The sequence below is a fragment of the Phalangium opilio genome, unplaced genomic scaffold (genome assembly GCF_054372755.1).
Source record: "Phalangium opilio isolate 3A_F unplaced genomic scaffold, DU_Popi_V2 ptg000011l_1, whole genome shotgun sequence".
NCBI lineage: Eukaryota > Metazoa > Arthropoda > Arachnida > Opiliones > Phalangiidae > Phalangium > Phalangium opilio.
Window position 1 is genome coordinate 2,854,255 of NW_028324147.1, and position 17,543 is coordinate 2,871,797.

The 17,543-nt window shown below is 35.8% G+C and overlaps 1 protein-coding gene across 1 annotated transcript; it reads left to right on the forward strand.

The window, feature by feature from the left end:
* The first annotated feature begins 2,761 nt into the window (after window positions 1-2,761).
* Window positions 2,762-17,000, forward strand: LOC149709849 (growth/differentiation factor 8-like). The gene is made up of 4 exons (XM_089857966.1): window positions 2,762-4,190; window positions 11,567-11,775; window positions 12,522-12,701; window positions 13,923-17,000. The coding sequence occupies exons 1-4, from the start codon at window positions 3,488-3,490 to the stop codon at window positions 14,307-14,309; spliced, it is 1,479 nt and encodes a 492-aa protein (XP_089714092.1). The 5' UTR covers window positions 2,762-3,487; the 3' UTR covers window positions 14,310-17,000.
* The last annotated feature ends 543 nt before the right edge of the window (window positions 17,001-17,543 follow it).

Sequence of the window (17,543 nt, forward strand, 5' to 3'; positions counted from 1 at the left end):
TCTTCAAGTAAATTCAGAACCTTTCAAGCTGGCAGATCTTACCTAATAATGATATAATACCAAGAAAAGAGGATATCCGATTTCCGATCTAATTTAAAAGTCCATTGGCCACAATTAACTTTATTTTTAAATTATTCACCGACGTTCAGGACTCGTTCACATATACAGAGATGTTACAAAAATTAACGGTGAATGGTATGACCGCCGAGTTCTATGGGCCGAATTTAGAGTCGAAAATGTAGGTAATATCTAAGACATTTTGACCTAAGGGAGTGATTTATGGATAACCCCTTAAATTTAACATAAGAAATTGAAATAAAAATGTAATTAAATTAAGGGGTCATCCTTAAAGCAATCCAATGATACGACAGAGTTCTATAGTCAAATTCTATGACATTTTGACCTAAGGGATGAACATTGAAGTGTTTTACGGATGGCCCCTTAAATTTACTATAAGAAATTGAAATAAAGAGGTAATTTAATTAAGGGGTCATCCCTAAAACAATCCAATGTTCGTAACTCGTTTAGGGGTTGGCATTTTTTAGGTCAAAATGTCGTAGAAGTTACACATTTTCGAGTCAAAATTGATATCCCATAGAACCTGCTATCCTACGGTCTACCCTTTACGAAACACCCTGTATGAAGTAGTTATTAAACCGAAATAAGTTTCTAATTTTTGTGTCGATTGTAACCGTTCACCGATCAATTCACGCTAGAAAATATAAAATTGTCGACGTTTCCAGGGCGTAGCTATAGAAACTGAATAAACACAAAGTTTTACAACAAAATTAAAATCTATCTAGAAAATGGTTTGATTCCAATTTTTGAATTATTCGGTCACACACCCCATAATTAATAATTTTAAATTTGATATCAGTTTCCTGTATGCATGCATGAAAATATCTGTCAAATATATTGCTATCGTGCATAATTTTTTATTCAAAAATGCCTTATTTTATTTGTATAAGCAAGTTTAACTTTAAAATTATTTGTGAATATTAAAACCAGTTAATTTAAAATTATACAAAATAAATAAAAATTGATATGAACATTCAAGTTTTGAGATGTCTATAACGCTCCCAGGAGAAAAAATAGAAGAGGAAATTGAGGTAAACTGCATCATTTTACTCGTTAAGGCCTCTTCAGACGATAAAACTATCTGACTCAACCTGAGTCGAGTAAATTAGTTGTAACATGTGAACAGAAGTTGACTGACAAGTTGAATCACCACCAAATTATAAATTGATCACTGACCAATTTTTGGTTGACTTAACTATTTGACCCATCAAGTTGAGACAAAAGTTATATCGTGTTAAAAGGCCTTAAGATATCGAAAAAAACTTCTCAAGTCAATTCCAGGGTAGGGTTCGTACAAGAAACTAAGAAAACCGCAATTTCCCTGACATTTTTCAGCAAGTATTTTTGCTCTAACTCATGGAATACTTGTCGTTCATAGCTCTTTTCCAGCCACGAATTCAAAGATTCATACATAGTTCAACCGTTGGATTTAACCAACATGCAGAAATCTCATTTGTTTTGAGATTTAACTAAAGGTTAATATTTCCAATTTTTAGTAATTAGTGATAACGAGAGATAAAAATTTGATATAATAGTTCCATTCTAATCTAAAATTGAAGCTCTAGGAACGGCTTGGCTTGGTTTGGCTAGGTTGCCTGGTAGATTGCGTATTTGTACGAATAGATTACGGTTCTAGGGTGTTTGTTCTAACAGCCCGGGTCCGTCCGTGATCTTTTCAAACTATACTCGCTCGGAATCTCAAGCTCTCCTCGGAGAGTCGGAGTAAGAGAGAGAAGTTCCAACAGATTTGTTCCAAAATAAATAAATAAATAAATAAAGAAAAGAATTATATATCTCTATCGAGTTCTCGGTTCGGGCGATCTCGCGAAATTTGGGGGTCCGTCCACAAAATCGTCTAAATATTTCCTCGTCGTTTATTGGCCATTGCTAGAATCAACAGGGAAAGTATTTAGCGGGAGGAAAGTCACGAAGTAGGAGGTTCCGAGTCCAAAAACATGTCACTCAAAATGTAGAAGGCGGTCTCTCAATTTTCTTTTTTTAATTTTTTTATTATTTTTTCTCTCTCTCCGGTTTCTCTAGAATTATAGTATATAGTACACGCATGCTATATTCCCCATTACTATAAGTCTATAATTGAAAGTCTTCGCAACGTAGTACCTTCATCGCCGCAAGCTCGCAACCCTAGCGGCTCTAGTACGTACTAGAGACAATTGTTCCCACTTCAAAATACCTTAGTGTTTTCCAACGTAATATATTGGAAAAGCTAACAAATTGAGCGCCATCTAGGTGATAAATTAAGAATAAAAAAAAAGGGAGGAATTTCGGTTCAACCACAAGAGTTTCTTGTTAATATAGTTCTTGAAAACCAGACCCAACCTAAAACACGCTCACTGCGCTCAGTTAAGTGTTGCCGTCATTTGTGACATGCGCAATTCAACCTTTATCTACAACAGGCTGAAAAGCTTGTAGTTCGATTCAGTAATTATCATTCAGCTCCAAACCTGAATAACAAATTACTGGCAACCCTGACTTAACGCATGCGCTGTTAAAGTTAAAAAACGGGGGGAGGAAATTTCTCTAGCCCCCTTAGTGCATGCACACTAAGTAGAGGAGGGTCGGTGTTAGCATGTAGACTTATAAATTTATCAACTTATGACTCTTCGCTATTATATAGTCCTCTCTCTTTTTGAAATATCTTTTTTTTTTGTCTGTTTTTCCGTTCCCCCCTTAGCAATCTTTCTCTCTTTCTCTCTCTCTCTCTCTCTCTTGGTTTGGCGCGCTCTCTCCGTCAGTAGCTGCTAGCTCTCCGCTAAACCTCCGCTAAAGCTAAAACTACCGCTCGGTCCAAAACTGTACAAATCTTACCTTTTTACTGTCCCCCCTTCATTTCAAGCTCGGGTTCGACTTTGGTTGCTACTACTTTTTCTCTTTTTTTTTTGCTTTATTTTTTCTTTTTCCCAAAAACTCCGGAGGAGAGAGGGGTCCCCCGCGTCTATAAAACGGCCGGACCAGAAATTTGGACGATCTCCTACACCGAGACAACTCTCGGTACCCGGTCGGACCCCTCAAACCCAATTGACCCTCTCACTCACTCACCTTTATCTCTATCTCTCTCTCTCTCTCTCATACACTGCCAAGAAAAAGGTCCCTTATCCAAAAGCTTCCACACCTAATTCCGTATTCGGGAATATTCATCTAAATATTCAAATTATTATTAAAACCCTCCTCTCGCGCTTAGTACGTGGTACGGTGTAGTTTATCTTTACCCGCGTGTATTTATAAGTAAAGAAAAAGACCCGTTATCTCTGAGTGTGCTAGAGAAAACGAAAGATAAAATAGATAAAAATCCGCAATCCAAGACAAATTCGTCTAAAAAAAATTAAACGTCCCGTCGGGCTTCCTTTGTTTTTTAAAATCGTATTTATATATATATATAGACATTTCGAAAATGATGGGGAAGAAATGTAGCGAACTATTTCTTCTGTTCTCATTGGCGCTAACGTTATTGGCCCATTTTCATCTAGCTTCAGCGTCCGCACGGTATCCGATTACGGCGCAGACGCGGTCGAGGGAAGGTTTCGAAGAAGCGGTCAAAGATTTCATCGGTAAATGGGATAATGACCATCGCCATCATCGTATTGACCGCAAAAACGGACACTTTCGAAATGCGGACGCGTCCAACGAAGAGACGGATGAAGCTACCACCAGCACCACCGCTTTAACGTCCTCCGATGAGGAACAAACCCGCATCAACAGCGTCGCCACAACCACGGAACATTTACCGTCATCCGAGACGACGCATTTTTCTAACGTTACGTCAACGAGCACCTCGTCAAACTGCACGCGCTGCGTACCGCATCAGGACGCGAAAGCTTTGCGATTAAACGCGATTAAAGCCCAAATTTTGGACAAACTGAGACTAAGTAGTCCGCCAAATATCACTCGTAGCGTGATACTATCCATGCCACCGGTTAGAGAAATGTTAAATAACTTAAACTTTGGTAACGTCATGCAAGGCGATTCACCGGCGATATTGGACGAACCACATTCGCGACACTTCAACGGCGATACCAACCTAGACGAATTATCGGAGTATGACGATGATGATTACCATCTCAACACCGAAAAAGTCATCAGTTTAGCGCAAAATCGTAAGTACCCATATTCAATTTTTTAATTTCACTATACTTTACGAGGAGAAAATTTTTCATTAAATCTTGGGGAAATAATTATTACCCCGCGGAGGTAAATTTTAATTACGAGAAGGCATAAATTACAACTCGTTCAATGTCACACGTCGTAAAAAGTATACGTATTAAGTCGCGTGGGAGATTGAAAGGAAGAACATTCCTCGTAGCAAACGCATCTCGCGCAGCGCGCCAAAAGTTCAACAACTTTTCTCAAAGTCAACCCTTTCTCTCCCTTTACTAACGAACGATGCAAAGAGCGAGCGTACGAGCGAGTCAGTGAATGTAAGATTGACATTTAAAAATAAATGAATTAAACTTCTAACTAAAATGATAAGAAAGAAAAATTAAACAAAAGAAATATTTTCCAAGATGCTGCTAGGGACTCACTTAAAGGCCGACTTCCACCGAAAAGGGTTCTTACGAACTGAAGACCGTGCATCGATTCTTAACAATAGAGCGACCGTGCCAATTTTCGAGTCCCCACTGGGGCAAAATTTGGAGGGGTTCTTACGAACTGAAAACCTTGCTATGCGGGTTCTTACGAACCGAAGATAAACAATAGAAAGTCTCTTAAATATTTTATTCCCGATTTTTACGACCCTCTGAAGGAAAATATCTATTGTTTATCTTCAGTTCGTAAGAACCCCCGTATCAAGGTTTTCAGTTCGTAAGAACCCCTCAAAATTTTGTCCAGCGGGGATTCGAAAATCGGCACGGTCGCTCCATTGTTACTCTCGATGCACGGTTTTCAGTTCGTAAGAACCCTTTTCGATGGAAGTCGGCCTTTAATCCACTCCACTGTATTGGATATAATTTCATCTATGCTATAGTGTAGGCCTAGAGAGATTAGTTTAATATTTATTTGATGGATTTATAGGCATAGATTTTGATAACGAATGAAATATTTTGTTTCTTAGTTGCGAATAATATTTTTGAAATTAAGATTAGGGATTGTTATTTCTGATTTTGCGGTTTTTAAATTATGGCAGATTAAAGGCGTGTTTGATAAATGCTCAGCTCGAATTCGTTTGCATTTTTAATTAACTGTTGTTGCGATTGAAGTGATAGTAAGGTTCTTATATTACAATATAAACTTTCGGCAATTTATAGTCGACTAACCCTTGATCATAATAAAAAATAAAAATAAAAAAAATCATTTTTCGATGAAAATTTTGGCCACTTTTTAACTGTTTCCCAACTGGTAACAAATAATGAATACAACCTTTCGAATTGAAATCGCGGCTAAAGATTCTGTCAAACCTATAGTAGTACTGCTTTGAACAGAAAGCTTGAATGTAACCTTGTAAAAACATACATGGCCTTAACTTGGACCTCGCCTTTGACCCCGGGGTTAACCCTTCCTTACCCTTTACAAACAATGAAACGCACGTGCAATCGAGTACGATTTTTCACGAGAAACTGTCACGGAAGCTCACGAGAAAGTGGGGGCGGGATAGTTTCTCATTCTTCGCATACTGACACCTGACTCTAGTAGTGTCAAAAGCTCCCTAGGGGTGGTTACCCACACGTACAAATACGGGGGACATCGTCATACAGATTAGCATCTTCAATTCGGACTTAATTTACTAGTACTAAATATCTGGCTATTTACCAAGAAATATGTTTGCTGCCCATTCTATTCCACCACGAGGCTTAAGCTACTTGGGTGGTGGTAGGTTGACGTTTTAGAGTGCGCTATTTTGTAAGGTTCGGTAAATTCTGCTTTTATCCCAGATGTATTGGATATTTTATATCGGTTTTAAAATCACAGCTGGGAAACTATGTTTTTAACGCGTAGTTAGTTGGGAATTTTTATTATTATTTTTAATTTAAAATAAAGCTTACTTGATAAATGCACTAATTTTGTTAGTGAAAAATTTGATTAATTAAATTCTACACTATTTTAATTAAACTATTTAGATGACTAATTAAAAAATAAATAAAATAAGTTATCAAGAATACAACGGAAGTGATTGTTTTGAGATTCAACTAAAGGCATATTCAGACAATATACCTTTTGGACTGATTTGAGTCAACTTGAGTTCAGTAAACTAGTTGGGTCGCGTGAACAGAAGTTTAACAAGTTGAATGACCAAATGAAAAAATTGATCACTGACCAATTTTTTCTGGCTCAACCTTTTGACCTATCTAGTTAAGTCAAAAGTTAGTTTTATCTTCTGAAAAGGCCTTAAATTTCTTATTAAGTTGAAATATTTTTTAGTGTTGTGACGTATTGCAAGAGATGATCTAATAACAAAGTACCTGGCAACCCTGATAAAGCGCATGCGCTGTTAAAGTTAAGATACGGGGGAGGAAAGTTTCTACCCCCTCCCTTTAGTACAAACTAGCTATAGAGGATTAGAATTAAAGACAAGAGAAAGAAATTGAGTACCTAAAAACGAAGTAGTGCGGAGTCCTTGGGAAGTTAAATTATTAATTATTCATGTACCGACATTCTTTGGGTCGGGCTTTAAGCTTGCACGACCGGGTGCTATTAGAATAATAATTGCGATATCTCAAGTTGTTTTAAGCTAATTATTCGGTTCCCGCCCTTTTCTTTATTTTTCCTAACGAGCCCAAAGTAGCAGGGTGTGAGAATTTCTTTTTTTCTCTCTCTGTTTCAATTACTCGCTATTACGCTTATATACTGGATCTTCAAAGAGGTTACGAGGCTATTTAAAAACAAAACGGGGAAAAAGAAAAGGGTTAGATAGAAAATACTTCCGCGTGTGTATTAGCCAAATTAGGCTTAACAAAGGCTTAACTCTTTCGCACTTTGTATCTTAAGAAAATGTTAGTAGAAGAAATTATTGTATTTTTTTTGGTTATTGTATTTCTATAGTTATATGGTTGTTAAAGGGAGAGTGAAATGAATTAATTTATTTATTTATATTTATAAATAATTAAGGATTAGGTTATTTTTTAATGAAATTAATTAACCCGTGTAAATTATTCTTTCTGATATTAGTTAGCAGGAATGCATACAGATACTAGGAATTATTGTGTATCCATATTTCCCTTTTTAATAACTACGCAGGTTTTTGTAGGCGGGGTTTGGGAACTCAGCAATGTAAAATTCGTCATATATAATGTTTAGTCTAGCTCTTCCCTCAAAATCGCCCTGGATACGCTGAGAAACCGGCTAAACTCAGCAAAATATTCAGTAAAGAAGCTGGAAATACCAATGATACACATAAAACTTATTCCACTATAAGCAAGTTCATACTTCCAATTTCATTATCCCTTTAAGAAGTCAGTAGCTATAGCAAATGTTGCTATAGGTTTGGGGTTTGCCCTAGTTTTCTCTGTTTCTTAATTCTTCGGGGGCAAATATATACAGTATAAATGATGGTAATAATGTAGAGTTTTCCATTACGTCGATGATTCAAGGGTCCTTTTTTTCGCTAGCACCCTAATTTCCCATATTATTTATGGTTTTGCTACGTGGTAATGATATCTTCTATAAGACAGGTGCTCTCGAGCAACAGCTGATTACGACTCTATATACTTAAACGGGCGCCCGTTTTACTTTACTTTACTTTCCTTTCTTTCTTTACCTAAGTACCTTCCTCTTCCACTAAGCTCAAGTAACTTGAGAATATTCTCACTTATATATGGCTTCTGAAACACCCAATGTCCAAATATATCGTTAATAGTTGAAAAACAAGACAAGACAAGGTTATACGTATACGTATACACTTATTAAGAAATAAGGAGGTCAGTACGAGGGTCATCATTATCTTTATAACTCCTCGCCTCTTGCATGAGTCTTCGCGCCAACAAACGGTCGCCCTTGCCATGATAAATGACGTATCTATTCATCGACCCACCAACTAATGAATAGTCTTTTAATGGACACAACGCCAAATTCCTCATTTTGCCTCGTGCTATCTATGACTGTAGTTTGTAACTTGATGTCTCTCTCTATAAACAATCGGGGATAGCTGAAACTTTAGTTAGCTTTATCATACATAACGCATTGTAAAAATTCCTTAGAATTTACTAGAAATCTTTACATTGCAAACGAAGACCTTGGACACTGGTCATTTGGTCAGCGTATCTTTGCCAGTTATTGTTTGTAGATTATAAGCGCAGTAGTTAATTCAAATGTGTGTGAGAGAGAGAGGACTATCTCTTACTGGTTCTATGATTGTTTTACTTCTGTTAATAAACTTCTAACGATAGTGATGCCAGCCTAAGATCATTATTGGATAACTAACTTCTAAAATTCTCTAAAACGCGTCAAACTATAAAAGCTCGCTGGCGCCTATAACTATATATTTTAAATACATATTTTTCTCTCGTATACCCTAGGGCAAATTTTTTGGGGTGTTTTAAACTATTTTCGGATATAGGGTACCCCCCAAAGTCAATACATTTATTAAATATTACCAATATTTTCGATATTCGCCATTAGGCCTCCCAAAATAATATTTTGTTTTTGAAAATCCCAACCAAAAAATAGTGCGAACTGGGCCTTGTTATATATACTTCAAAATAACCCTTTTTCGAGTCTAGAGCTTGGAAACTAACTATTAATTGTCTGTTTTTTGAGGGGCGAGTGTATATTGGTCGCCATGGAAACCCTTGGCAGGTTGGAAATGAAAAGTGTTTGTTACGGTGTCCAGTTTTGATTTAACTAGTTTGAAGTTTCCGGGTTTTGACGTTATATACGCTGTACATACTTCACTTTTCAAAACGACAAAAACAATTTTTTTGTTTTAAAAAATTACGATTACTTTTCACGCTACTGAAATTTCAATTTTTCAGAGCGAACCGCTCGAGAGTGAAGCCTTAGATTTAAAGCCATACTTAAATGTTCCAATACAATTAGTATCACCAGGCCTCCCTCGCTTTACCCTGAATCTATGACCTACCTCATTCACTTCATGACAAGCTCCAGTTTGTAACCAGTGACAAACTTATGGAACATATCTTAGATGAGCTTATGCTTTACTGACGTTTAAGTACCCCTTTAAAGGGGGGGGGGGTTAATACAAGGCGGGTGTACCATGTACCGTTATTATTATTATTCTGAATCATCTCGTCGATAAAAATACGCCAAAATGCATGGTAAGGGGGGCTTTTGATTTCTTCCTTCTTTTGGAAGGGTCATTTCCGATTCAACCGGAGAATGCAACGACATTAAACTTAACACCGAAGTTCTGATAGGATAAAGGAGCTTTATGGTCCACATGACAGCTCTGTACTTAAGTACTTTTAATACCGTTATCGTTGTTAAAACCAATTACATCGCATGCCATATGCTAGTTTAAAAAAAATATGAAAAAGAAACTCAGCTTATGGATACGGAAATGGGGGGAATGAACCTTTGTTCTTTGGCGCCCTTTTTTTGCTCTCCTGAATTTTGGGGGGCATATGTACCAACACCAGTGTACCCTAGCTGGTTTTGTACCATTGGAACCCTAAGGAAAGGATGCTAGTTCAAGGGGTAAAAAGTCAAATTCAGTCCAGTGCTGCATGAACATTATCAGGGAAAATGACATCATTTGTGATATTCCATTTTGGTACAGAGAAATCTTGAAATATGGTTTTATTATTATGTATTTTCGTGAAATCTAGTGAAATTTTGAGGGGGGAAGGGTATTTTCACGTGATTACTTTGAATTTTGTGAAATAAACTTGAGAGAATCACGCTAAAGGTATCTGTATGGGAAAGATGAGGAATTTGACGACAAATTTCTTAAATACAAAACATTTTGGAGAAATTCCGTGAAAACTAGTGAAATTTGCTGGAAAATTCTCACGGAATTACATTGAATTTTGTTAAAGCTACGAAAGAATTATAAGAGAATCGCGATAAGTCATAGAGAAATCTGGAGAAATTAAAGATAAACCTCAAAATTTGGGAGAATCCTTCGGGGGTTACATAACATTTAAATGTTTTAAATTTTTCAGATTTCTCGTGAACCCTTAGTTCACCAGAAATCAGTGAAAAATTGGGACGCGAGTGACTTACCCCTCCCTCTTAGGAGGATATCATAAATGATAAGTTCCCCGCGGGTCCGAATTACGAAAGGTCAATAAGTCTTCTAGAAGTTTCCAACAACGATAACATTGGTAAAAATACGAGGAAGATGACTAGGCATTTTTAACAGCAAACTCCGGTGCGGGAGCTCGCGCTTGGTAGAGCTTATAGATTTCCGTGCAGGAGCAATTGTTATTTGTTATTGTTGCGTTGCAGCTTTAGCCGTTATTGACCGCGCGAGGCATGCTCGCGTACATACATAAACACGTGGTTGATACGTGGGAAAAAAAGTAAGAAAAATATGCCACGAGAAAATAGGTGAGATAGAATTTTAGGAGCGGTCCCTATGGGTGCTTAACATTGGCATTGTGGCAGCGGTAAAACTTCAATAGTAAAGAGGTGCCATTTAGTACGATCCTCTCTTTCAAAATACAGTATAACAATAGTATTATTTCCCCCTTTCTATACCATCCATAGATATTATCCCCAGCTTCCCCTTGGGGTAAAAAGGAACCAACCAGAACTGTGGCCTCTTTAACACGTCTCGCTGAGCTTCTGGTGCCGGGTACGAAGGTCAAGGTTATCCGGTGCAAGGGGAAGGGAAGGGGGGTTATGCCCCCATCAGAGAGTGAGCTGTGTGCCACGCACCCATCCGTGTTGTTGATTCAACCGGAAATTTAATAACAAAGTTTACTCTAGAATGGGCGAATGGGTGCGCCAAGAGCTTAAAGGGAGCTAGCGCGATATGCCAGTTGGATCAGCGACGCTGTTGCTCCTGGTTCACTTGGTCGGTCGGTTCGTTGGAAAAGGGCAACACGTCGCTTTTCTAATAAGTCAATGACCTTTATTATAATGGAAATATTCTACTTAATTTACCAGCAGAGTTATTATGTATATTTTTCATAAATGTTTCTCAATATTATTAGTAAATTATTTGCTATTTTTTACCCAAATTACCTACAGCATTTCTTTGATCATTTGTGGGACAAAAATTACCCAAACAACTTCCCTAAATTCTTTCATCATTTATTGTATAATTACCCCGGAGCATTTTACCGTAATTTCATTACAATAACTCTTCCTAAATTCCATCACAATTGATTTTCCCAAAATATCATAAACCATATGTTTCTTTCCTTGATTAATGATGTAAAATTAAAATGACTTATTTTGATGTCAATAACATACCCTGATCCCAAACAGAACAAAAAAAAAACACCTTTAAGGATGACAAATACAAATACCCCATTAAAAAAAAAAATTGTCAAAATTATGCAAATTTTGTTATGTTTCTACGAGTGTTTTGTTGTCAGTCAATTTGATAGATTTGTTATGGGTATCATTTCAGCTCCCGCGAGCTTCCAGCATCCCAAACAGATGGGCAGCATGTTTTTCAACTTCGCTCAGAATCTCTTTTCGTATCACGTGGCCAAAGCCCATCTGTGGATCCCTGTCCGAGAGAAGTTGATATCATTTTCGGAGAGCCGTCCGGCGCAGTTATTCATCTACCGGGTCTACCAACTGAAAGGGAAACCAGAAACAGCAGCTCTACGATCGGTAAGTGCATACTCTGTCCGCCTTAATCTTTAATTGACGCCTAATGATCAGGATGATGATGGTGACGGCCGGGATCCGGGAAAATAATACCGGGTATCGAATGCCGCTTTGCCCAAGGTTCGCCCTTCTTTTTGGCAACCGATCAATCAGAGTTATTATGCTAATCAACGTGACGCGCGCGAACGCGTCCTCACTCATTTAACCTTGAAATGCAACCGCGTCAACATTAACCTTCGTAAGGCCCAGGAATTCCGTTTAATAAAAGGGAGAGTGAACAACAACCATTTAAACAATCGGGGATTGTTTACAAAATTGCAAACGTTTTCTAATTCTTGAACGGCGAATTTCAGATTTAACAGATAGTGATATAACTTACTTTAAAAATACGATTTCCTGTACACCGATAACGGGTTAAGTGAAATCAGATTACGGTTAGTGATTGGCCCCTCGGTTTTCCCTGATTCAATAGACCCTAGCATTATTTAATTGCAGAGAAAGCAACACACAGGGGTGCGAAGCCGCCCTGTTAGGTTAATTCAAATACCTTTTGGAAACCCGAGTGCAAATGATGAAAGGCAGACTTACTCTAAGCTTTAGTCTCAATTTAATCAAAGCTTTTCGTACTTGATAAATATTCAATATTCGACACCGGTTTCATAGAATTTAATATAAAACCTTTTTTCTAAATGTCAAATTAACGAAATACTAATATGTACATATATATTTTTCCCTCTTTCTAAAAATAGTACCGAAATAGGAAAATTATCCCCAGTTCGGTCAAGGATGGTTATCTAATAGTGGACCTTCGTAAATTAGTTGCCCAGTGGTTTCTACGACCTGAAGAGAATTTTGGAGTGGTCATTCATTTAAACGACGCCGGTGGTCAACAAGTCAAATTATTCGACTCCGAAGATAAAGATCATCCCGTAATTATAACCATTTTCTTTTCTAAAAATTTCTTGCTACTATCACTTTTAATTATATCTAATATATTATTTAAAGAATAATTATTTTTATCCTAAGAAAAAACTAATTTTAAGTCGTTTATTTATCGTTTCCTTCTCGTTGTCTTTACGTACCAAAGTTCGAGAACCGTGAAAATATGCAGACAAAAGATTACAAAAATCCCTGTTGTTATAGACCAAAAATAACGTTGAAAGTGGAGACGAGATAGCTCGGTCTGCTCCATTTATATATAGAAGTTTTTATCCAATAACAGCGCTCATTGTTTAACCATAGGTACCCTAGCACCCACTATAAACGGCCTTAAAAGGTCATTGCTAAGCGAGGAATAAATTATTTTTAAAAAAAGGTCAAAGACATCTGGAAGAATGTTTCTTCTAAACATCGCGATAGTAGACCCAATTAACCTAAACGTAATTTAGGGTCAAAGACATTGAAAAGCTTAAGCCTAATTATCGTTAATTATTCGTGGGATATACAGGGTGTTTCTGATAAGTCTGCATACCACAAATTAAGGGTGATGATGTTCTTGGGAAATCAATTTTGAGTAGAAAATGTAACTTCTATCTCCATTTTGTTTACCGCAAGAGACACTGTTTCAAATCGAGTAAAGATTGCATCCAGAGTATTTTACGGATGATCCCTCAAATTTAATTAAGAAACTGATTAAGACATTGATTTCTAATTTAATTTAACTAAGGGGTCATCCCTAAAACACTCAATCAAATCATAACTCGATTTGAAACAGTGTCCCTTGTGGTAAACAAAATAAATGGAGATAGAAGTTACCTACATTTTCGACTCAAAATTGATTTCACAAAGAACTTCAACTCCCTTAATTTATGAATTCAGACTTACGAGAAACACCCTGTATTTGGTAAAAATGTTAGGCTCGAGTGTTTAGTTTACTACATTCTATTATTATTTCTCTTAACAGATTTTTGTTTAGCAGATTAACAGACTAACAATTATTGAGTAGAATAAGTACATGGAAATTCGAGTACTTTAAAGTATCGATAAAGATTTTCACGCTAATACCAAAAATAAATAGACCCTTCTATTAATTACTGTGCGAAGAAACCAACACATATCAAGGGGGAACTTTGCCCGATAGATTCTTGGCATTTTTAGCATTAGAAACTTAATTAAATCTAATCAGGCTCTTAATTAACTTCTATTTTCAGGTGCCATTCGTCGAGGTTCACTTACAATCGTCGAAACGCATCCGTAAAAAGCGATCATTAAACATGATCTGCAGTGAAAATTCCAAAGAAGTCAAGTGTTGCAGATACCCCTTAACCGTCGATTTCGAAGAGTTCGGTTGGGATTGGGTCATAGCTCCTAAACGCTACGAAGCCAATTACTGCAGCGGTGAATGTCCCTACGTCTTTCTGCAAACGTATCCTCACACTCATTTGGCCACACTGGTGGGTCCTCAAGGTTCAACGGGGCCTTGTTGCTCTTCTAAACAACTTTCTTCAATTTCTATGCTTTATTACAATCCCGATCAAGGCAATATCGTTCTAGGCACATTACCCAATATGGTCGTAGAATCGTGCGGTTGCAATTAAGTATATTAATATTAATTTCCTTAATTACGGCAACGCGGCTTATTAATAATATATCTAATTAACTAACTAACTAACTAACTAAGAAATTTGTCAGTTTTAGCAAAATACCCGAAAGTTAATTGTTAAAACTGAAATTAACGAAAACGCGCGCGAAAAAAACTAATGTCCGGTTACGCGGTATTGCAGACCAGTTACTGGAAATTGATCTAATAATCGTGGCCTAGTAAAAATTTAGAGGAAAAGAAATTTATTTTTTAAATAATAAAAAAACATCTACGGATATGGCAAGATTTTAAAATTCTTTCTTAATATGATCTTAAAGAGTTAGAGAGAGATAATTTTTGGCAATGAGAGAGTGCTATTATGACGTCACCCCTAAAGGTAGCCGTCATGATTGCTAACTGCCAAAGATATATCAACGACAAAAACATCAGGAAAAAAATCACGATTTTCAGCATAAACTAAATAATTCACTTTTTTTAAAAAACGTTTTTTATCGCAAGCGCTGAAAAATCAGAGCTTCAATTAAAGTTTATCATAGGTCAAATATTTACGAACTCAACTTTGACCTCTTAACGCTGTATATCTTGCCGTACACGTAGACGTTAAAAAATTACTTAACCTCTTCTAAAAAAAAAAGAAAAATTAAAATTTCAACCGGTGAAAATTTATTAAAAAAAAAAAAAAAAAAAAATAACAAAAGGTCACCACCCTAAGCCAGCCAGCCGCCGTACCATATTCCTACATAAAATAATTGATAATTTCCGTTGCGTTAATTGATTAAATAAATTAATTTTAAATTATATTGGTGATAATCGATAGAAAGAGACTCTGCCCCTCCCCCAAAAAAACCCCCATTTTGGGTAGGTCAAAAAAAAAACTATTCTTTTTATTAAAATAATTTGTGTTTGGTAACCTCGGGCGTTCGAGGTTAAGTATAGAAGTGAAAAAAAAAATCACCGCTGAGTACAACGCCGTATATATATATTTTTCATCGTTTATTTTAATTATTACTTAAAAAGTTAACTTATTTCTCTACCCCTCCCCCTTCTTCTATTAACTTCTGTGTATCTGTTTAACTGTTTCATTCGTTTAAACTTTTCTTGAGTGTTAGTCGGTATTAAATACCAAGTAATGAAAATATGAAAAAAAATGAAAAAAAAAAAAAAAAAATTGTTCCCCAAAAGTTCCTGTTTATTTTTTTTTAAATAATTAATTAATTTAGTGTTCCCGCCTTTATTTTGTGTTAATTAACGGTATTCCTTATTATTATTTACGCAATTTTATACGGACTTCACGCGCTTAGAGCCGCCGGAGCGTGCCTTTGAAAAAGAACTTTAATCTTATTATGAACTATTGCATTTTGAAATTAAAAGAAATAAGCTGGGCGAACTTTAAAGCTAGTGGCAGGCAAAAGCGTAATTTGGTGATTTTTTTCAAGTGTTTTGTTGTGTTGTGTTGAACACGTAGAAGAACTTGTATTTCCCCGATAGTTTGTGGTGACATTATATTTAGCGTTGATATTCATTAAGTAATGAGTAATTAGTACAGAGTTCAAGAAATTGACCGAAATACGTGTATAGAAAATTTTTGGCGCGCTCTTGATTTTAAGATATTTCATTTTTGGCGCGAAAAAAAGTGACACCACGTGCTTTTAAAAATATCTTTAAATTTTGGCGCGAAAAAAGTGATCGCACGTGCTTTTGAAAATATTTTTAAATTTTGGCACGAAAAAGTGATCGCACGTGCTTATGAAATTTTCTTTAAATTTTTGGCGCGAGAAAAATCAAACACGTGAATTTCAATTTACGGTGAAATTTAATTAAACTTTACCATACCAAATTAAAATGCAAAATTAATTAACACGACGTTTTTCGGTAAATTTCTTAAAATTTGTAGTAAGGTTTTCGAGAAATCATAGCATTGTTATCCAGGAATAGGAGAAAAATTTAATTACATCAAACTTAAATTGTTGCAAACACCATAAAAAAGAGTTACAACTAAATCGAGGTCGTTAATTACTGATCCTCTAAGTGTTCCCAACATCAATAAAATACGTCGGTAAACCCTAATTAAAATTAAATTAACTAAAACATTATCGAGGAAAACATTGCTTGCGCACCTTGATTTTTTTTCTAAACATATCACCATTTAAGGCCTTCGGTATAAAACGCGTAATAAAAAATAAAACAAACATAAAAAGATCTGCCTTAAGAAACTCTTTCCATGAACTGCTTTTACAAAATAATTAAACGAGAAGAATTGGAAATTCTATCTATGAATAAATTTTCCCGCCAAAACTCTTTAAGATGGAGAAAAAAAGGGGTCACGTGCCTTTATAGAAAAACAAACAAACAAAACGTGCTGGAAATATTCAAATATATTTTTTTTTTCGTGTTCATTTTATTTGTCGTTTGTAAAAGATTTTTGCGTGTGTATTTATTTTGTAGTATTTTTTTGTTGTTTTGAAAATCGCTTATGTTCATGTTTGTTTTTTAATTATATGTAGTTAGTCTGTAATTAGAATTTTTCCTATTAATTATTCTCCGAAATTAATATTATCTTTTTGTTTAGTAGTGTGTGGGTTTTGTTAGTTTGAACGTTTTAAGCTTTTTGTTGTTGCTGTTTTTTTTTATATAGTAGTCAAATTCTTTGAAAGTCAATAAAGTGTTGAATTATTTCGCTCTTTAATTTTGAATTTTTCATTTCTCAATTGCTAAATATAATATTATTATAAGTTTATAAGTGATATGTTCCTTCCATAAGTATAACGTACACTTCCTATACTTCGTAATGCTACTCTAGAGACTTACAGATCGAGCTAGTTCTAGCAAAACGACAACAAGCTAGAATTGAAGTCCTACACTCGGTGGTTAATTTTGCAGGACCAAGTTCCATCTAGTTCCTATTTAGTCTGCATTACTAAGCCCAAATTTGACAGCAGCGCCTTACCAGGCAATCATCGCTTTACCTCGAATCTATGACCTACCTCACTCACTTCAAAATTACAAGCTCCAGTTTCTAAGTTACCAGAGATTAATAAACTTATGGAAGGAACATATCTTATAAACTTATGATAATACTAGGAAATTTTGGCCATGAAAGACTGATAATGCAATCTAATAATAACAAAGTGAAATAGGAATATCAGAAAGTCACTCCTTTGGTTAGATACCAATCAGTAATGGCTTTACTTTAAATATTGATTTCCTAATCTATTTTTAATTTCTTTCC

Excerpts from the sequence above, each read along its gene's own strand:
- LOC149709849 (XM_089857966.1), top strand. The coding sequence starts at position 3,488 with ATGATGGGGAAGAAATGTAGCGAACTATTTCTTCTGTTCTCATTGGCG. Across the intron at positions 4,191-11,566 it reads CATCAGTTTAGCGCAAAATC|CTCCCGCGAGCTTCCAGCAT; the intron begins GTAAGTACCCAT and ends GTATCATTTCAG. Across the intron at positions 12,702-13,922 it reads CCGAAGATAAAGATCATCCC|GTGCCATTCGTCGAGGTTCA; the intron begins GTAATTATAACC and ends TTCTATTTTCAG.